This window comes from Rhinolophus hipposideros, assembly GCF_964194185.1.
Source record: "Rhinolophus hipposideros genome assembly, chromosome: 4".
NCBI lineage: Eukaryota > Metazoa > Chordata > Mammalia > Chiroptera > Rhinolophidae > Rhinolophus > Rhinolophus hipposideros.
The window spans coordinates 51,317,691-51,336,872 of NC_138050.1; the positions used below are offsets into that span (position 1 = coordinate 51,317,691).

General features: G+C 44.9%; 2 protein-coding genes across 7 annotated transcripts in view; one reads left to right on the plus strand and one right to left on the minus strand.

Moving 5' to 3' along the window:
* Positions 1 to 5,534: 5,534 nt before the first annotated feature.
* Positions 5,535 to 12,084, plus strand: ATP4B (ATPase H+/K+ transporting subunit beta; the record flags this gene model as incomplete). Its single annotated transcript, XM_081047208.1, has 7 exons — positions 5,535 to 5,646; positions 6,184 to 6,312; positions 8,408 to 8,521; positions 8,662 to 8,861; positions 10,004 to 10,060; positions 11,259 to 11,360; positions 11,923 to 12,084. 7 exons carry the CDS (start codon positions 5,535 to 5,537, stop codon positions 12,082 to 12,084), a joined length of 876 nt encoding a protein of 291 aa, XP_080903334.1.
* Positions 12,085 to 12,289: 205 nt separating this feature from the next.
* Positions 12,290 to 19,182, minus strand: part of TFDP1 (transcription factor Dp-1) — a 41,399-nt gene continuing 34,506 nt past the window's right edge. For all 6 annotated transcript variants that reach the window (XM_081047204.1, XM_081047202.1, XM_081047205.1 and 3 more), the window contains 3 exons: positions 18,670 to 18,836; positions 17,484 to 17,562; positions 12,290 to 14,946 (listed from right to left, as the gene is read on the minus strand). In XM_081047204.1, coding sequence (XP_080903330.1) covers positions 14,799 to 14,946; positions 17,484 to 17,562; positions 18,670 to 18,836 — 394 coding nt within the window. In that variant the 3' untranslated portion in view covers positions 12,290 to 14,798. The remainder of the gene's footprint in view (positions 14,947 to 17,483; positions 17,563 to 18,669; positions 18,837 to 19,182) is intronic.

Sequence of the window (19,182 nt, forward strand, 5' to 3'; positions counted from 1 at the left end):
TTTGCCTAGCCCTAGATCTTGTAGATTTCCTCCCATGTTTTTTTCCAAAGCAATATACAGATTAAATGCAATCCCCATCAAAATCCCAATGGCATTTTTGAAGAAATAGAACAAAAAATCATCAGATATGTATGGAACCACAAAAGACCCCAAATAGCCAAAGCAATCCTAAGAAAAAAGAACAATGCTGGAGGTATCACACTCCCTGCTTTAGCTTGTACTACAGGGCTACAATAATCAAAACAGCCTGGTATTGGCAGTAAAACAGACATATAGACCAATGGAATGGAATTGAGAACACAGAAATAAACCCATATAAATATGGACAGATAATTTTTGACAAAGAAGCAAAAAACATACTGGATAAACATAGTGGATAAAAGACAGCCTCTTCAAAAAGTTTTATACTTTTACATTTAAATCCATGATCCACTCTGAGTTAATTTTTTTTACAAGGTATGAGGCTTAGGTCAAGGTTCATTTTTTTTTTTGCCTTGTGAATGTTCAATGTGGATGTACATTTGCTTCAGTTCCATCTGTTGAAAGGGCTCTCTTTGCTTCATTGAATTTCTTTTGTACCTTTGTCAAAATCAATTGGGCATATTAATGTGAGTCTATTTCTGGGCCTTCTGTTCTGTTCCATTGGTCTCTGTGTCTATCACTCCACCAATATCACACTGCCTTGATTCCTGTAGCTATTTCTGTCTGTATTTGTGAGGAATATTGGTCTGGAGAGTTCTTTTTTTGTACTGTCTTTGTCTGGTTTGGTAATACTGGACTTACAAAATCAGTTGAGAACTGTTCTCTTCTATTTTCTAGATGATATAGTGTATAATTTATAGTTCTTCGTTAAACATTTGATAGAATTCTCCATTGAAACCATCAGGGCCTGGAGGTTTCTTTTTTGGGAGATTTTAAATTATGATATCAATTTCAGAATAATTAGAGAGCTATTCAAACTATTTCAAATTGGACAAGTTGTGTTTTTTGAAGATGTGGTCCATTTCATCTAAGTTGTCAAGTTTATATACATAGAGTTGTGTGTACTATTCACTTATTATCATTTTTATGGCTGCAGGGTCTTTAGTGATACATTGCTTCATTCCTGATATTATGTCTTCTTTCATGCTACAGGTTTGACTATTTTATTGGTCTTTTCAAAAAACCAGCTTTTTGTTGGTTCACTGATTTTCTCTTTTGCTTTTGTTCTTAATTTCATTGTCTGCTCTTATCTTTTATTTCTTCCTGCAACTTGCTCCCCATCTCTTCTTTTTCTAGGTTTTTGAAATAGCAATTTAGATTCTTGATTTGAGACTTTTTCTCTTCGGTAATATATTCATTTAGTGCTGTGAATTTTCCTGTTAACACTGCATTAGCTGTGTCCCACAAATTTTGTTGTTATATTTTTGTCTTCATTGAGCTTCATGGGTTGTTTTAAATTTCCCTTGAGACTTCCTTTTTGACTTCTATATTATTTAGAAGTGTACTGCTTAGTTTTCACGTTTGGAGATTTTCCTGTTATCTGTCTGTTATTACATTTCTCTTTTATTCCATTGTGATTGTACAACATACTCTGTGTGATTTCAATTCTTTCAAATTTGTTGAGCTTTATTTTATGGCCCAGGATATAATCTATGTTAATAAGTGTTCCGTGAGCACTTAAAAAGAAAGTGTATTCTGCTGTGGTTGAGTGTAGTATCCTACAAATGTCAATAACATCCTGTTGGTTGATGGTGTTGTTGAGTTCTTCTATATCCATGTTTATTTTCTATTTAGTTGTTCTATCAGTTGTTCAGAGAGAAATGTTAAAGTCTCTAACTAAAATTGTGTATTTGTCTATTTCTCCTTTCATTTCTATCAGTTTGCTTTACATATTTTTCAGCTCTGTTGTTTTGTGCATACTTTTAGGATGGCTGTATCTTCTTGATGGATTGACCCTTCATCATTATATAATGTCTGTCTCTGGAAATTTTCTCTGCTCTGAATTCTACATTATATGACATTCCTATAGCCATTCTTGCTTTAATATTTGCATTATATGTCCTTTTCCTTTTCTGTCAGTCTCTGTTTTTTAATTGATGTGCTTAGACCATTTAATGTAATTATCAATATGTTAGGGCTGAAGTCTGCCATTTTTCTACTTGTTCTGTTTTTTGCTTCTGTTTTCTTTTTCCCTTTTTCCTTTGGGAAACATTTTTTTAGAATTCAATTTTGATTTGTCTATAGTATTTTTTAGTGTATCTCTTTATATTGCTTTTTATTGGTTTTGTAGGCATTATATTACATATACATAATTTTTCACATTCTATTGTCATTTTATCAGTTCAAGTGAAGTCTTACCTTTTTTAATTCTCCCCTGCTGATAATGCAATTGTCTTAATTATGTCATCTACATATATTTAGAGCAATATTAGGCAATGTTATAATTTTTGCTTCAACCATCAAACATAATTTGGAAAACTCAAGAAGAAAAGGAAAGTCTATAGTACTTATTGATATTTTTTTACTGTGTTATTTCTTCCTTCCTGATGTTCCAATATGTGTTCTTTTAACATTGTCTTTCTGTTTCGAGAACTTCCTTTAGCCATTCTTTTAAGATAAATCTGCTGGTGACAAATTATTTTACGTTCCTTTTTCTTTATTTGAGAATGTCTTGATTCTCTCCCTTCATTCCTGAAGGCTGTTTTTGCAGGATTTAGAATTCTAGGTTGACAGTACTTTCCTTTTAAGTATTTTAAAAGTATTGTGCAACTTCCTTCTGGCCTCTGGTTTCTGATGAGAAATCTGCTATCATTCAAATGGTTTTTCTCTGGCTGCTTTCTAGATTGCATGTGTGTGTCTTTAATTTTAAGAAGTTTAATTACGATGCATCTTGGCATGGATTTGGTGGGAGGCATGGTTATCCTGTTTGGGATTCACTCAGCTTCTTGAATCTATAGGTTTATGCCTTTTGCCAAATTTGGGGAGTTTTCAGTCATTATTTCTTTGAGTAGTATTCAGCCCTGTCCTTTTCCTTCCTTTCTTCTAGAACTCTGATGACACAAATGTTATTATAGATATTAAAAATGAGGCTCTGTGCATTTTTTCCCAAGTCTATTTTCTCTCTCTTGTTCAGATCAGATAATTTCTATTGTTTTTTTTCCCTCCATGTCACTGGTTCTTTCCTCTGCCCCCTTCCTTCTGCTGTTGAATCCATTCTCCGAGCTTTTTATTTTGGTTATTGTATTTTTTAACCTAAAATTTCCATTTGGTTCTTCTTTGTATCTCCTATTTCTTTGATGAGACTTTCTATTTTTTCATTTGTTTCGAGCATTTTCATAATTTCTCACTGAAGCAATTTTATCATGGCTGCTTTAAACTCTCTGTCAGGTAATCACAACATCTCTGTCACCTCGATATTTCAATTGATTGTTTTAATTCATTTTGAAATCTTCCTGGTTCTTGGTATAATTAGGTATTATTACTTGAAATCTAGACACTTTCCTATTGTTTAATCCTTCAATTTTTAGCTGCTTTCTCTGACTCCACTCCAGCGGCAGAAGGGAATTTGGCTCTACCTCATTGTTGCCAGGTGGGGGTAGAAGTCTTGGCTCCCCACTTTGTCTGGAGCCCATTCTTAACGGGGCATCTGTCCTCCAGTTTTAGAGCATGCTGCGGGGGAAACTGCCCTCTACCAGCATCCCTTTCCCTGCCTCTCCTTCTTACAAGGAGAAGGCCACTTTGATAATGTGTGTGCAGTTTCGCACATACTTTCATGCTTCTGGGACTTCAGACATTAAGTGGGGAAGACTTAGTTCAAAGACTTCCAGAAAGAGTTCATCTTTTGCTCATTTGAAGAGCATCGCTATGCTTCATAGACAAGGGCACATTTATTCTGTGGACAACAGTTACTGTACTTATCTTCAAGCCCCAGCTCTTGGGGTCCCAGACCCACAGGTTGTGGATAATTAGGCTGCAACCTAGCACCGCACTCTGTGTTTCTATTGTCCTAAACTTCCAAAGTTGTGAATAGAAACGGTGTTCATGAAAATGCACAGGATTGATGCATTAATTAGGACTCCTCACTCAAATGGTGCAATTCCATCTTAATTTTGAGGTGCTCATTTTCCTGATAAACTAAACCATTCTAAAGAAAATGAGGCAGAGTAACGGCAAGAGGGTTTTTCATTATTCTTCTTACTAAAGAAATCTTCAAATCTGGCTACATGGGTCAGTAAGAGGGAAAGCCTAGATGTGACAGTGAACAAAATTCTACATCTTTCTGTACAACGCCCATTATTTTAATTGGGTTTTGACTGAGATATTTGTAGAAAGGCCTCTGCGGCACATTATATTTGCTTGGCATTGACCTTTCAACCTAACTGCGGTGTTGGATGCCCCAGTGAGCAGACGTCATAGTCCCAGCCATGTAAACCACCAAGGCTTCTAAGCCAGTGGTTCTGGTCACGCATTAAGGTGGTCTGGGGGGCTCATAGTTCTCTGGAAGCTCAGGACCCCTAACAGCTTGGCTCTCGGAAACTTGGGGGTGGGACAGGCACCCCCAGGTTTCAAGGTTCTCCAGGTGACTCCAATGTGCTGCCAGACCAAGCATCCCTACCTGGACATTGCTGCAGTCCTGCAGCCATCAGCATGGCTCCCGGGAGCTCCTGGGCCCACTGGGTCAGAATCTGCATTTCAACAAGTGGCCAAGGTGTGGTGTGCATTCAGTTTTGAAATGCACCTCTAGGTTGTATGACTGTGAATTCCTCCATAGACACAAAAAAAGTCCTAAAGAGCCCAAGTCCTACCCAACAATGGATCTCAGAGGACAAGATCCTTATCGCTGACACTGAGCACCAAGAGCAACGGGAGGCGACGGAATCAGGGACCCTTCTCAATCCTCTTGTCTGGAACAGCACGTCTAGCCCCTTTCACAGCCTGGCCGTTTTCACAATGTCAGATGTATTCTCTCCAGTGAGTGATAACTACTGGGACGACAGAGTCTGGAGCCAATTGCAGAGCCCCAGCAACTGCAGTATCATGCCATCGACCACATGTTCCACATCATCTCAGATCAGGAAGTGTCTGCATGGCGGGTGAGCGTCTGGGTCTAGGCCTGTCCTCGTGCTGGCCTGTGCTCTTTACACCTTTCCTCCTGAAGCAGCGAGAGAATGGGGCAGAGCTGAACAAACGGTGCTTGTTCATGCACGCAAGCATTCCTCCTTAGTCATGATCAGAAAACAAAGTTGCGGGCCAAGGGCACCCCGGGAGGAGGAGGTGGTAAGAGGAGGTGGCACCACCCTGATTTGCACAGGGGAGAAGGGGAAGGGGCACCTGATAGCAGGAGCACCTACCGAGCTCACGGAGCTGCCCGCTACTGGTGTTTGGAGAGCTGAGGTCTGATAACGCCGCTCTGGTGCTTTCCCCGGAAACTGCCTCCAAGGTGCCTTTGACCTCTGAAGGAGACTATAAAACCCAGAGGAGGATCTTCCCCTCAGTCTTGGTGTGGGGAGCACCCCTACTCTACAGGAGGGGGACCTCCAGAAGCAGGGACAATGGCAGCACTGCAGGAAAAAAAGTCATGCAGCCAACGGATGGAGGAATTCCAACACTACTGCTGGAACCCAGACACGGGGCAGCTGTTGGGCCGGACCCTGTCCCGCTGGGGTATGTGGCCAGCAGGGAATCCTGCCCTGGTGGGGTATGTGCTGGGCAAGGGAGGGAAAGGAGGGGCCGCTCTGAGGACAGAGGCAGAGGACCACCCACCAGAGGCTTAGGGCTGGCTGGTCCAGGCTCCCAGAACTCAGGCCCTGCCCGGACTTCCAGGTAGGCCTCACTTCCCTTACCAGATGAGCCCAAAGGTCCATTTTAGCTCTAATACTCTCCAGCACCAGGCACCTGCAAGGTGGGAACATCTGAGGATTGGTCCCAAAATTTCAGGCTTAGATCTGAGAGGAGCAGTTTAGAGCTATGTTCCTAAACTTTACAATTTTTAAGAAGACTTTTAAGGGGTACGGGATTTCTTTGGAGTGATGAGAATGTTCTAGAACTAGATGGAAGTGCTGGTGGTACAACGTTGTGTGTGAATGTACTGACCACCACTGAGTCGTTCACTTGGACGGTTGCAGTGATGGGTCTTACGTTGTGTGTCCTACACGATTGAGAAACGTGTCTGCTGCATCTGGCCTGCCTCTCCCCATGCAGTGTGGATCAGCCTCTACTACGTGGCCTTCTACGTGGTGATGACCGGACTGTTCGCCCTGTGTATCTACTCGCTGATGTGTACGCTTGACCCCTACACACCGGACTACCAAGACCGGCTCAAGTCACCAGGTAACAGGGACAATATTCAGTCCCAGAGCTGCTCCCCGGAACACAAACCCTCCGGGAACCAACCCCAGAGCGGCAGCCCTAGAGGGGCCTCTGTGCTACCCCCACCAGTGGCCAGGGCTTGGAGGGGCACACCGGGTGTGGACGGTCCCCCCGGGTGTTTTGATGAGGAAGGTAACTGCAGATTACAAAGTCTGACTTTGGCTTTAGTTGTCATTATTAAAACAGAAGGTTTTTGTTAAGAGAGTCTTGCTATCACTTACTTTGTATGTATGTATCTATAGCCACAAGGACATTTCTGGGAGGTATACAAGAAACTGTTCTCAAGGAGCTTAAGAATGAAGGGAGGGAAAGAGCTTTGGTTTTCCCCTGAACGCCCCTCAGTCCTGAGGCATCTTTTCTGTGGGAGCATATTACTTCCGTAACAGCAGATTCTATTCAGAATACCCCACGTTTTCTCTAAGTGCGGTTAGTCTAGGTCCTGTCCGGCTCAGAAAGTGGACAGAGCGGCACCAAATGAGAGAGTCATTCGTGACAACACTAGGGCCTGAGACAGCGAGGCATCACCTCCAGTTCTGGGGAAGGTGATTCTAAGCCAGACTTCCACACACAGCCCATGAACCAAGGCTGAATGCAAAGAACAAAAACAAAAGAGGGAGGGAGGGCAAAGAAAGGAAGAAAGAAATGAAGGATGACAAAGCATTTTCCAGGACACAATCACTCAGAATGTTTATCATCCATGCATCCTTAAAACTTTTTAAGGAAGATAGTAACCTCAGAAACATCCAACAGCAGCACACAGGTGTGACCTGAAAGAAAAGAAAATTCAAGAGTTTTTAAGAGAAGCCACCTCAGACGTTCTCCAGTGGGTCCAGCCATTCTGCTGGGATCCTCGGTGAATCCGTCTACAAACTATCTTAACACCAAAGTGCTTTACTGGGTGTCAATTTTTACAATCAACCAACAGAACAAACATGGAGGATTTCAATGCAATTTCAGAACAATATATTACACACTTGAGTACATAACCATAATATAATTTGCCCAAAACTCAGGATGGAAGGCAGAGCGAGGTGTGCTCCATTGTCACAGGGACGAGGCAGGGAACAGGCAACAGCTGCCTTCTGAAGCTGATGAACAAGTCACTTGAGAACCCGAGAAGAGGCTGTGAAACACGCCCAGAGTGGGCAGCTGAGAGGAGAGAGGAGAGAGCTTTCTCTTCTTTTAAACCTTTCAGAAGGTTTTTATTTTAAACCATGGACAGCTGCTACTCCCGCAGCATCCATAAAAACAAAACCCTCGTTACTTATTTAAAGTCACTCTCATGAATTGGGGACTGGCTAAGTCATGGAACATTTCCCACAATGCAACCCGATGAAGTATCTGTGGGAAGAAAGAGGTGAGCTGATAATGAAATGCCTGGGGAAGATGATTACCACGGGTGTCAGCAAATGAAAAAACAAAAGTGGAATATGGATCATGCGCTCCCATGTATGTGGAGAAACACAGGCTACACGTGCCCATTTCTATATCTGTGTTCACAGAACGAAGAGCTCCCAAAGGAAGCACACATTAGACTGGCGACGGGAAGCTGAGGGCTGTCACTTGAACTTCCTGCACTTGTACACTTCGACTTTTTTTTTTTACAATTAATGTTGTTACTTTTGCACTTAACCAAAACCAGTGACCATTTTTCAAATATACATGCCAACACAACTTCACTTAAAACCCAGCTGACCGTGGATGAGTCGCTACCTGCACCGGTGAGTGTGGCCAGGTGGCTGGCGCAGGCGTCGTGTGCTGGGAGCCCACCTGGCCGGCAGCCGAGGGCTGCACCCGGCTGGGACAGGCCTCATGCCAGCCGTGTAGCTCCCAGGCGGCTGGGCGGGGTCCTTGCCAAGCTGCTGGTGCAGAGGACACCTGGCCGCAGCCTCGTCACCCGGGGGCCCTTGAAGACCTGGGCCTGGTTGGAGCCACGGCATCCCACACTCGGCCAGCACCAGCCGAGACCACTGTGTGTGTAACTCACCAACTCCAGAGCCAGCAGCTTGGATGTGGTGAACGTTTGGGAAACTAGTATGTGTCGTGTTCTTTCTAGGGGTGACCTTGAGGCCAGATGTCTATGGGGAGAAAGGCCTGGACATTTCCTACAATATCTCTGATAACAAGACCTGGACGGACCTGGTGCACACCCTCCACGACTTCCTGGCAGGTAAGGTTTAAAATGCTTCGCCAGTCTGTACTTCCCTCCTTTTCTAAGAAAATTCCACCGGGGGACATGGGCTTCGCCAGCTCTAACAGCCTGAGCGGCCGCTGTCAAAGGAAGGTGCCCACAGGTGTGTGTCCCGGCAGGCTACTCACCAGAGGCTCAAGAGGACAACATAAACTGTACCTCTGGGAAGATCTTCACCCAGGAAAGCTTCATGGCCCCTAACCACACCAAGTTCTCCTGCAAGTTCACAACAGACATGCTGCAAAACTGCTCGGGCCTTGTGGATCCCAACTTTGGCTTTGCGGAGGGAAAGCCGTGTTTTATTATTAAAATGAACAGGGTGAGTATAAAGGGCTGGAGGTCCGAGGCCCAGTATGAGGTCTCCTTTGGGGAGTGCCCTGGGGTGGAGGTCAGGGCGTGTAGTCCTCCTGTCCAGGCCTCCAGAGATGGGGGGCCCAACTTGCCCGGGCCGCGCCTTCCTCGCTCTGTGCCTTCAAACGTGCACCCAGTGCATTGGCTCATGAACTTACTTCTCTCAAATACAAACTGAAAACCGCCTGTTCCAATGCAGTACCTATTTAACACTCGGTGGCATCTGGACGCCGAGCAGCAGAGCACGGGGCTATTCAGGGTGCCGGGGCAGCCATGTGTGCACAACAGCTAGAAAGAAACCGGGCCCTGTACAGGCACTGGGGGGGGGGGGGGCCCTGGGAATTGTCCAGAGCAGGTTTCCAGCCTGGGCCAGGGACCCACTGACAGGCCCAGGGCCAGGTACTGAGGCCAGGGTGAGGGCAGTGACAGTGCAAGCAAAGCACAGGTCACAGTCCTCCTGGTCAGGGGTGGACAGGGAGAGGTGGCATCTGGCTGGGTGAAGGGGTGAGGGGGCAGGGCTGCATGATGGCTAGCAGGTACGGCCTGGGGGCTGGGCGCTCCGAGCATCTGGGTGGGCACAATTTTCCTCCCTAAGATGCCTAGAGGAAGCCATGTACTTGTGCTCTGCACGTCCTGGATCCCATCAGACCTGCCTGGCAGGTGTGATGGAAGCTCCCACTTGCATTGCACAGGAGGGCTGTGCACACCGGGGCAGGTATGTGGGGAAGACAAGTGCTGTACCAGGCCTGGGCACACATGGGCACACACAAGGGCTGGGACTTCAGGAGGCTGAGAAAGGTGTGGATTGGGAGCCCCGGGAGCTGCGTGCCGCACAGGAGGCAGACGCCCTAATTCAGTGTACTACGGAGGGCCTGGAAGTGGCAGCCAGGGCCTGGACCCTTCTGTCTGGGTGTGTCTGCTACCTGCCTTCAGCCAAGACCACAGCCCTGGGGCAGGGCTTCTGGCTTTCACGTAGGAGTTGGTAACATCCACTGGGGGTTATTAGAACAGGAATCACCCCTCAGAGCCTTCTCAATGCCCTGCAGAAACCCCTGCTCAGGAGAGTCCCTCCATGCTCACAGAGGAGCATAAGATACCTTTCCCTTCCAGATCGTCAGGTTTCTCCCCAGCAACAAAACGGCCCCCAGGGTGGACTGCACCTTCCTGGTGAGTGCAACTGTCTGCAATAGTTTTGTATATGCTAGAAAATCTGTAGGATCACTTAACTGGTTTTCCCTAAGAACACCTCAATTGTCAGCCTCATAAACCCGATACATAATAAAACACTACTTAGTTTTACTATAGGAGAGAAAAACCTAGTAAGAAAAAAAAAACAGTTTTGGTTTAAAAAGCATCTGGTACAGTATATTATTAATGCACTTCAAAATGTTTGGTGGCAATTTGAAAAAATCAAGGCACTGCTATTATTATTTTGTCCTTTTTATTTGCTTATTTATAAAACCATACCAGATTACCAACAGCTAGAGTTGTTCAATAGTGTATTTATATGGGCTAAGAGTTGGCATTAATTTGTTCCAGTTTTTCTCAAAACTAGTATTTAAGTACACGAAAATAACTAAATTTGTCTTAATTGAACTGTTTTCTAAAGTTGTTTTCACCATTTTGCCTTCACCAAAGGCTCCCTGCGATTAGCAGTGGAAGCCCACAGAAACACCACACCCCCAAAGCCTGTAATCTCTGTGGGGCACCGGGGTCATCTTGTTTTCTTTCTCCTTTTTTCAGTTATTTCGACCACATGTGTAGGCCAACTTGAGATTTTAACAGACACCAAAGTTGCCTATATCTGTTCTTTGATAAGCTCAAACTATCCATCGGGCTATTCGGTGACTCTGAAAAGAAACAAATCCCACAAAAGCACGTAGATCCTTATCCCAGTAAGCCACTCAAACATTGAGCCCATTTTGGCAAACCAGCCCATTCAGACTTATCCGCTTTCACTCCCACACACATTCTCAGCTCTATCCACCTTTATTATCCTACAAGGACTTAAAATGGTAACAATAAAATTTTGATAAGTCACCAGGGGTTTTGCAAACTAACATTAGACCCCTAATGGGGTCTCAGTACTGATTATAAAGATTAGATCTAGTTTATGCTAGTAACACAATAAAGTATTTATGTGGTCACCTACACACATGCCACACACAAATGGACATGCAGGGACACACATGCACATGCAGACACATGAAGAGACATGCACACACAGGTACACACATGCACCTACGTAGACAAGCAGAGATAGACGCGCGCGCGCGCGCGCACACACACACACACACACACACACACACACACACACACTCATCCAGATCCAGGTTTACTCAGGCAGTGGCCTCTCCTCCCCCAGGACCAGCATGACAAGGACAGCCAGCCCCTACAGGTGGAGTACTACCCGCCCAACGGCACCTTCAGTCTCCACTACTTCCCTTACTACGGGAAGAAAGCGCAGGTAGGTCTGTTTCATTTTTCCCTATAACAACTACTGAAATCATCTCAAATTTAGCAATGATTAGCAAAAGGAAAGCCATAAACACTGTACCTATAAAAATTAAACAAAGGCATTTACGTAGCCCATCCTGACCATTCAATGCTCTGGTGTTTCCCAAACACAGTTCTCCTTACTACCTGAAAACACACTGCTCTCACGCAAAATGTAAACATAAAACCTAATTCTTTTACTTTCCGATGGCCTCTCACATCTTTTTAGAAAACTGCATATGCATTTTAAAGCATGTCCTCTAAATCTCTGGCTTGTTCCTGTTTTATTTTTAGATTAGTTTTCATCAAATATAATTTGAAGTTAAGTTTATCATTGGTGTTGTCTGTCCCCTCTAGCCCAATTCATATTTACCGCAGTGTATTCTGGGACGCGTAGCAGAGTCTACATGAGATGTTAGATCACTGCAGGTCTCACGCAGAACGCACCTAAGAATTGCCTCTGTTCCGTATCACGTAAGTAGAGACATTCATTGTGAGTTTCTGACACATCTTGTTCCACACTTCCGTTTCAGCCCCACTACAGCAACCCTTTAGTCGCAGCAAAGCTTCTCAATGTCCCCGGGAACACGGAAGTTGTCATCGTGTGCAAGATCCTGGCGGAGCATGTGACCTTTGACAACCCCCACGATCCCTATGAAGGGAAAGTAGAGTTCAAGCTTAAAATTGAGAAGTAAAAGAACACGGAGGCTGGTCTCAACCTGCAGGGTAACCTGCAGACCTCCACCCTCTTGACTGCCTGCTTGGCTCCGCACCAAGCCAGCCTTCAGATGTTCTGGAACGCCAACAAAGAAGCCAGCTGGGTAACTCCGGGCAGGCACCTGTGTGTCAAGCACTTAGCATTAGATCAACTATTTCTTATTAAATCTTTATTATTTTTTTAGATAGAATTTGTTGCTATGATAAAAATGTTGGATTAACATGGAAACCCTAAGGCAGCAGCTATTCAACTAACAAGACCCTAAAATGATTCATCGCTTTCTATACGGACATCACTTTTCTTACTATAACTTATTTTTTCTATACATCAATGAACTACTACCTATGTGAATGTAACCTAAAGACTATTAATGCATTGATATGAAACATGACATGATAATGTACACTCTGAATGCTTGCTTTAAAGAATGCAATTCCTAAATTGTAAAAATAAATATATTAAAGTCATGCTTACTTTACGTAAAACAGCCATGTCTTTCCTAATAAGGGGGGAAAGTAACTAAAAAATCAAATGCCTTTCTTTAAAAATCTCCTTTTTAATGTTTCAAATGCAAGTCAGAGAAATTACAAAACAATGTAGGAATAGGACACAAGTGTGTCTTCAGTTTGCAGAACCTACAAACCAGAGGTAATTACACACAGTAATAACCTTCCTCTCAAGACTCCCTCCTTCAACATCCAGGAACTCATGAGAAGTGTGCAACTCTCTGCCTTTCAGAAACCCTGACATGAGAACATTCTGTCTGAACAAACACAGCTGCTCTCACCGAGTGTCACGCATGTTCCACCCAAACCATGGCCCGATGCCTGCTGCCCTCTTCCCCCATGAGCAGCCGGAGCAACATCACGGCCACCAGAGCCACAGGGAAAGCTCCACACAGCTCCTGGGTAGCAAAATCTGTCAACCCAAAAACCAGAGAAACCTAATGACAAACAGTGTCTGAGTAGAGAATCAAGACCCTGTACGTATTCTGAACGGTTAACTGAATCATGTATTTGTTGAGCATCTGTACTACGTGAGACAATGTAGCAAGTGCTCTTCATTTCTGATACCATCAGGGAAAGCTTTTTGAGCCACCTCAGAAATGTCACGTCATAGGTCAGAGGTCAGGTCACTCAGATAGGGCACGATAACATTGAAAGTCAGAGGTCACATCTCCTTTCTTACCTTATGATCTTCTTTTTCTGAAAATCAAACCCATAAAATCTGTCTCCACTTTTAGGATTCAGGAGAAAATCAAGGAACAAACTCTCTCCCCACCACTGGCCTCCGGAGAGGAGGTATCGCTTTGGCCTGTGCCACTGCGACCTTTCTTTGGTCCCCACCATCCCTTGAACAGCTGCAGGACAAGCTGTGGGTCCCAGCCTACCACTGGTTGGCCTGGTAACTTTTCCTCACTCCAGCAAAAAGTAAGACTGACAGGATAAAATAATTTCTAGACAGTAATCTCTGAATTAGAGAAACACAGAACTTGTTTAAAATGCCCATGCGCGTTTTATTAATAAAAACTAACAGTGCCAAGTTAAACAAGTCAAACAATTAAAGTCTCTTTATATTCCATAAAATATTACAGAAAAGTTTGTGTTTCAATAAAAAGACTATTGTTTTAGAACAGGCAGCTAACAGCAACTGTGCAGCTAATGGTTCTTTGTGAATAAATTTTAAAAGAGGCTACTGCCTGTCCCGAAATTCCTTTTTCTTTTTATAAAAAAAGAACTATTAAAAATGATTGACAAATTTTGAGTTAAAAAACTGTTAAAACATTCTCTATATTTAATTTCAACTTTATAATAGATTACAGGAAGATGCTTATGAAACAAATACAATATTTGTTTCAGTACATGTCTTTAAATGATAGACTTATAAGTATGTAAACAACTATATAATAAAAAGTTTCCAAACGATGCCTGTAAGAAATCAGGCAAATTTTACCATAAGCAATAAACCATTCTAAGCCTTCCAGACAGTTTTCATAGCTGCACCAGCATGGCAGTAAACTTTTACCAAACAAAACAAAAACAAAAAAAGACCTTTGCAATTTGTGGCGAAATAGATCAAAAAAAAAAAAAGTATAAACTTGATGGAATCACAGTCAATATAATTTAAGAGAAAAATAAAGGTATAATGAGATTCATGGCGCTTAACGTTGAAAAGCAGAGCTTTGCCATTTGCTCAGTTCTTTGGACACCACATGATTGAACAACACAACACTCGCCCTGGAGCCTCACCCTGGGCCAGCAGGTGGCGCCATTCACAATACACTGCAAATGGCATTCTGGGTGGTGCACCCGCCCCACGGACGGAGCTTTACTTTCGTTGATGTAGATGGAGTACAGCTTATTCAGCAAACTCAGCAAGAATTGTTACCGGGCATAAATGAACTCTGAATTTAAAAAAATAGAAAAGGAAAACACAAAATCCTAAAAAGTAAATAGAGGTCCTGCATCAGCACACTGGAACCCACACACACTGCAGCCCGTCTTAAAAGACCCGACAGAAAACAACCCTGGCTTGCTTATCAGAGGTGCACATCGAATTCAATAGCTTACCAATATCTTCTTGGGAGGAGGCCAAAAAGAAACAGAAAAACCCACATTAAAAAAAAGTTTCTCTTCCCTAAGCATGTTTTCCTGAAGCTTCACTGGAGGGGAGCGAGCTGCGAGCAGCACATCAGTCTTCCTCATCGTTTTCGTTGTACTCTTCGTCCTCGTCGTCATCCTCCCCAACATAGGACACAGGGGTCTCCACCCTGGACCCGCTGTACTGGGACCCACTGGAGCTCGTGGCCAGCATCCCATCTGCACCGTTGGTCAAGTCACTGCAGGGACAGGAGGTGACACAAGGTGGTCAATGACGCGTGTCTGCAGCCTGCGCCAAGGACAGGCCAGCATTGCAGGGAGGTCTGGGTAGTTTCTATTATACAAACAGAAACGGAAAGTTTCACACATTTTTTAATACAGAATCCCAACACTCTGTTATCAGTTTCACCCTTTTCATATTCTTTTCAGTCTTGTCCTTTTGAACATAACCAGTAAAATGAAGGGAATATTGGCAAGACCACACTATATAGTCTTTTCCCCCATTTATTATTACATCAGAAACAATACCCCTGAGTGCACAAACTGAAAAACGATTAGCTCCTTCTTTCTAGGCCTTTTACTTACGAACTTGTTAATCTCCAGGAAGGAGGCGGAAAACAGTTGGGAAAAAGGACCCCAAGAAGGGTGACATGGGACCTTCCAAAGAAAGGCTCCCTGGATAGCATGTGTGGGAGAGCACCCGGCAAGTTGTGTGTGTGTGTACACATGTGTATGTGTATGCATGTTTGTGTGTGTGCGGTCATGTATGATGTGCGTTGTGCATGCATTCACGTGTACATGCACGTGTGTGCACGCATGTATAAATCATGTCCCTAGGCCCCATCCTCAGCTCCTCTGGTTTCCGTGAGAGCCCAGGAAGCTGAGCTGTGATAGGTGAGTCTCATGCAGACACTCTGCAACCCATACTTCCAGGAAGGCTGCAAGGACCCCCCTTTCCACAGATTTGCGGAATGGCGTTTGCTGAAAGTCAGAGGGGCTGGCCCTGGGCAGGGACCACAGGCCCAGAGCGGTGCTGGAGCTGCTGGGCTGGGAGCGGGTAGGAGGCAGAGGCGCCTGGTCTTACACACCGGTCCTCAGGTGGGCGTCCAGAACCCGCCTACGTTTGCACTATGCTCCTAGGAGCCTCTACCAGGGACATGTGAAAATCTTTGGTTGCCACAGCTGGGGGTGGGGAAGGACAGGGGTACTGGCATCTGAGGCCGAGGGTACTATCAAACATCCCACAAGGCACAGGGCAGTGCCCACAACATAGTCATCTGGCCCAAAATGTCAAGAATGCCACAGGCGAGACCCTGGCCTAGATCAGTGAGAGATTTTAAGAGCTGGGATCCTGGTGAAAGACCCCTGGGTTCAGGCACCACCGAGCCTCCCAGTATAGAGAGAGTCAGACACAAAGGGTTAGTTACTGTCCTGGGGCACTGACAGGTGATGGTCCAAGCCAATCATGAGGAAGAAGGACAAGTGCACATTTCCACTATGAATTGTAACTTGTGTAGGTTACAGTCAAAAGTAATTTCAATTTCTTAGTATTTGATTTGTGCAGCAAGAAAAGATATTCTAAGAAATATCAAGTATTGAACGGATTCCAACCTAGAATTTAAAATTTGATAGAGATCATCCAGGTTCCCCACCTTGGGAGGGGGAGAGGGGCTGAAATCCTGAAACTACACGGGGGCTTGGAGTCACTCCTGGGAGAAGCTCACACAGGAAATCCGTTTAAAGATAGGACATAAAAGGGTCACAACTGCATTGGAAACGTGGCCATTATACACCTGAAAAAGAGGGAGTTTGGGAAGTACGAAACAATTAAGTAGCAAGTGTTGGTTTAACTTGGCAATATGGATCAGGAAGGTTTGCAGCAACCATAGGCCAGAGCTGCAATACATTTTAACACTAAGAAATATTTTTATTAACATAAAGCCATATGGATATATTTTAATACCTTTTACTGGTCTTTATTAACACTGCACAAAAAAACTACTATTCAATGTTGTGCTCTTTGACAAAGTAATTCTACACCTGGGAAATCTAGCCTAGCAAAACAAGTCAGAAAGGGTGAAAACTTTAGCCATAAAGCTGCTCATTGCCACTTTTCTTCTAACTGGGAACCACCTAAATGTCCAATAATGGAGGGCAGTTCAGTCAATTATCATGCCTTCATAAAATACCGTATCATGCCACCATTAATGTTAGTTTTTCTTCTGAAATGGTAATGGCTTTGCTTCCCTCGTTATAAAAACTGGCATGAGTCTAATGAAAATATAATCAATAAAATGAATTTCATGAAGATGGAAGTTTAGAAAATACCTGAATTCCACCTCCTTGGAATAACCAATGTCCAGCAGGGAACAAAATTAAATATACATTGTGACCTCAATTGTGTTAAAAAGAAATAGGGAAAAAAGGGTCGAGGAACACAGTCACTTAAGGCAGTTGGCAGTGGGGTTTTTGCTGTGTGTGACTTTTTAAAACATAAAAAACATATATTACTTTTACTTTTTAGGGGGAAGAAACCAATAAGAAAGTTGCTTTCCACGAAGGGGACAAGCTCCAGGTACATGAAGTACCCTCAGGTGGGGGAGGGTCTGAAATCGCTTCCAGGGGGTGGCGGTCCCACTGTCTACACAATGAATCCAGTTCTGAATAGCTGAGGAATCAAGGTTGTTTGTATGAAAGCTGGGGGGGGGCGGTTTCACACTGCCAGGTGACATGGTGGCCCCACTGTCTACCCGCCTCAGCCCAGAACTGCAGTCACCTGGTAGAAAGCCTTGTGCCATTAGAGGTCGAAACCGACGACGTGATGAACACACTGCCGAGTGATCCCTGAGCCATTTCTGAAAAGAGAAAGAAAATAAAGCAAACGTCACGAAGCAGAGACCAGAAGAAACAGAGACACTCATGTTGAAACAAGACGGCCACAGCACCTGGACACCTGTGACAGGCCCAGCGTTTTCTGGGCCATGCCACCTCCTGGAAAGCAGCCCTGCTCAGCAAGGGCACAGCCACCGGCCAGTCCTCTGGAAGAAGGCATAGAAGCACTTAACTGGCATGTAGTCACTGATGACGACACAACCGTGCCACTGAATCTAAACTGGTCATAAAGCAGAAAGAGGGAACCAAGGGGGACGAAGGACCAGCATTCACTCCCGTCCTGGAGACAGCAGTCTGTACCAGAACCAGAGTGAAAGGTAGAGGACAAAGACGCGCCAGCTTCGGAGTCCCGGCCGGCTGGCTACTGGAGCCTGCAGGACGGGCAGGAAGAGCCAGTTTCCCTGGACGCCCCAACGCCAGAGGCCCACTTGTTCTGAGCAGCTCAGGAGCTCTGAGCTGTTCCAACACGATGGCTCTCAGGGACATATCTACACCAAAAACGTGGGGCGGCGATGGCAGCTTTTTCTTGCCCCAAAGCCCATTCCCCTTTGTGGCAGGATTGTTCTTAGCAAAGGAGACAGCAGAACGTAAGCCAGAGAACCAGAGTAATCGCTGACCAAGCAAATGCTTCCACGCTCCAGCCATCAGTTAACAGGCACAGAACGTCAATATTCTTGGTTCCTTTGCAGTAGTGACCAATCAGCTACCTCAGGGGAAATGTCCAAGCCTATTCCACTCCTCAGAGAACTTCAATCTCTCTTTTTGGGGGCCTTACCTGGAAGGTAAAATCCTGACTTAACACCTTCATATGAACTGCGTGGGCCAACCCACAAAATGCCACTGTGACCACCACTTGGCAAGCGTCTCCATGGCTGACGGCCCTGTCAGATGGCCCTCCTGCTGCCCGCGCCCACACCCGCAGGCCCCAGGACCCTCTCACGTCCCCGTGTATCCCTGCTCTCGGTGCGGTGAGCTTGAGCCAACTCAGCAGAGGAGAGCTGAACGACGGGGGCTGGGGGGCTGTCCCGACTCTTGCCACTCAGCCACCATGGTCACTGAGACCGACTGACCTGTCACATAGGGTTCCAGCGCTTTCGGCACCAAACTTCTTGCCACTTTGAGGTCTTCAGCGGAGCAGCTTCCGGATTCCAGCCCGTAGGCCATCCCCATGCGCTTCAGCACTTCTATGTCATCATGGATTTCAAACGTGTTGTCAAAATTGAACAGATACTCAAATCTGGAGGAGAAAGTCTCTGTTAGAAAAATGCCATCGTCAACACAGAGATGGACGCGCTTGGCTCCTCGGGTGCCCTTTCATCTGGTGCCTACAGAATTCGTCAACTCAGACGCAGTGACCTGGGAGACTCCGGTGGTGCCGCAAATCGTCGTCTACGCTCTGGAGGCGCGTGGCTGGTCCACCTTTGGTTCAGGCTGCCTGGCTCCCCGGACTAACAGTAAACACCATCTGCCAGCTGTGCTACGTTTGAACAACTATCCTACTAACAATCCTAACAGGTTTGATTTATTTTCCTTTTAAGAGAGATGCATAATCAGGGAATGAGAAGCAAACTTCGCAATTAATT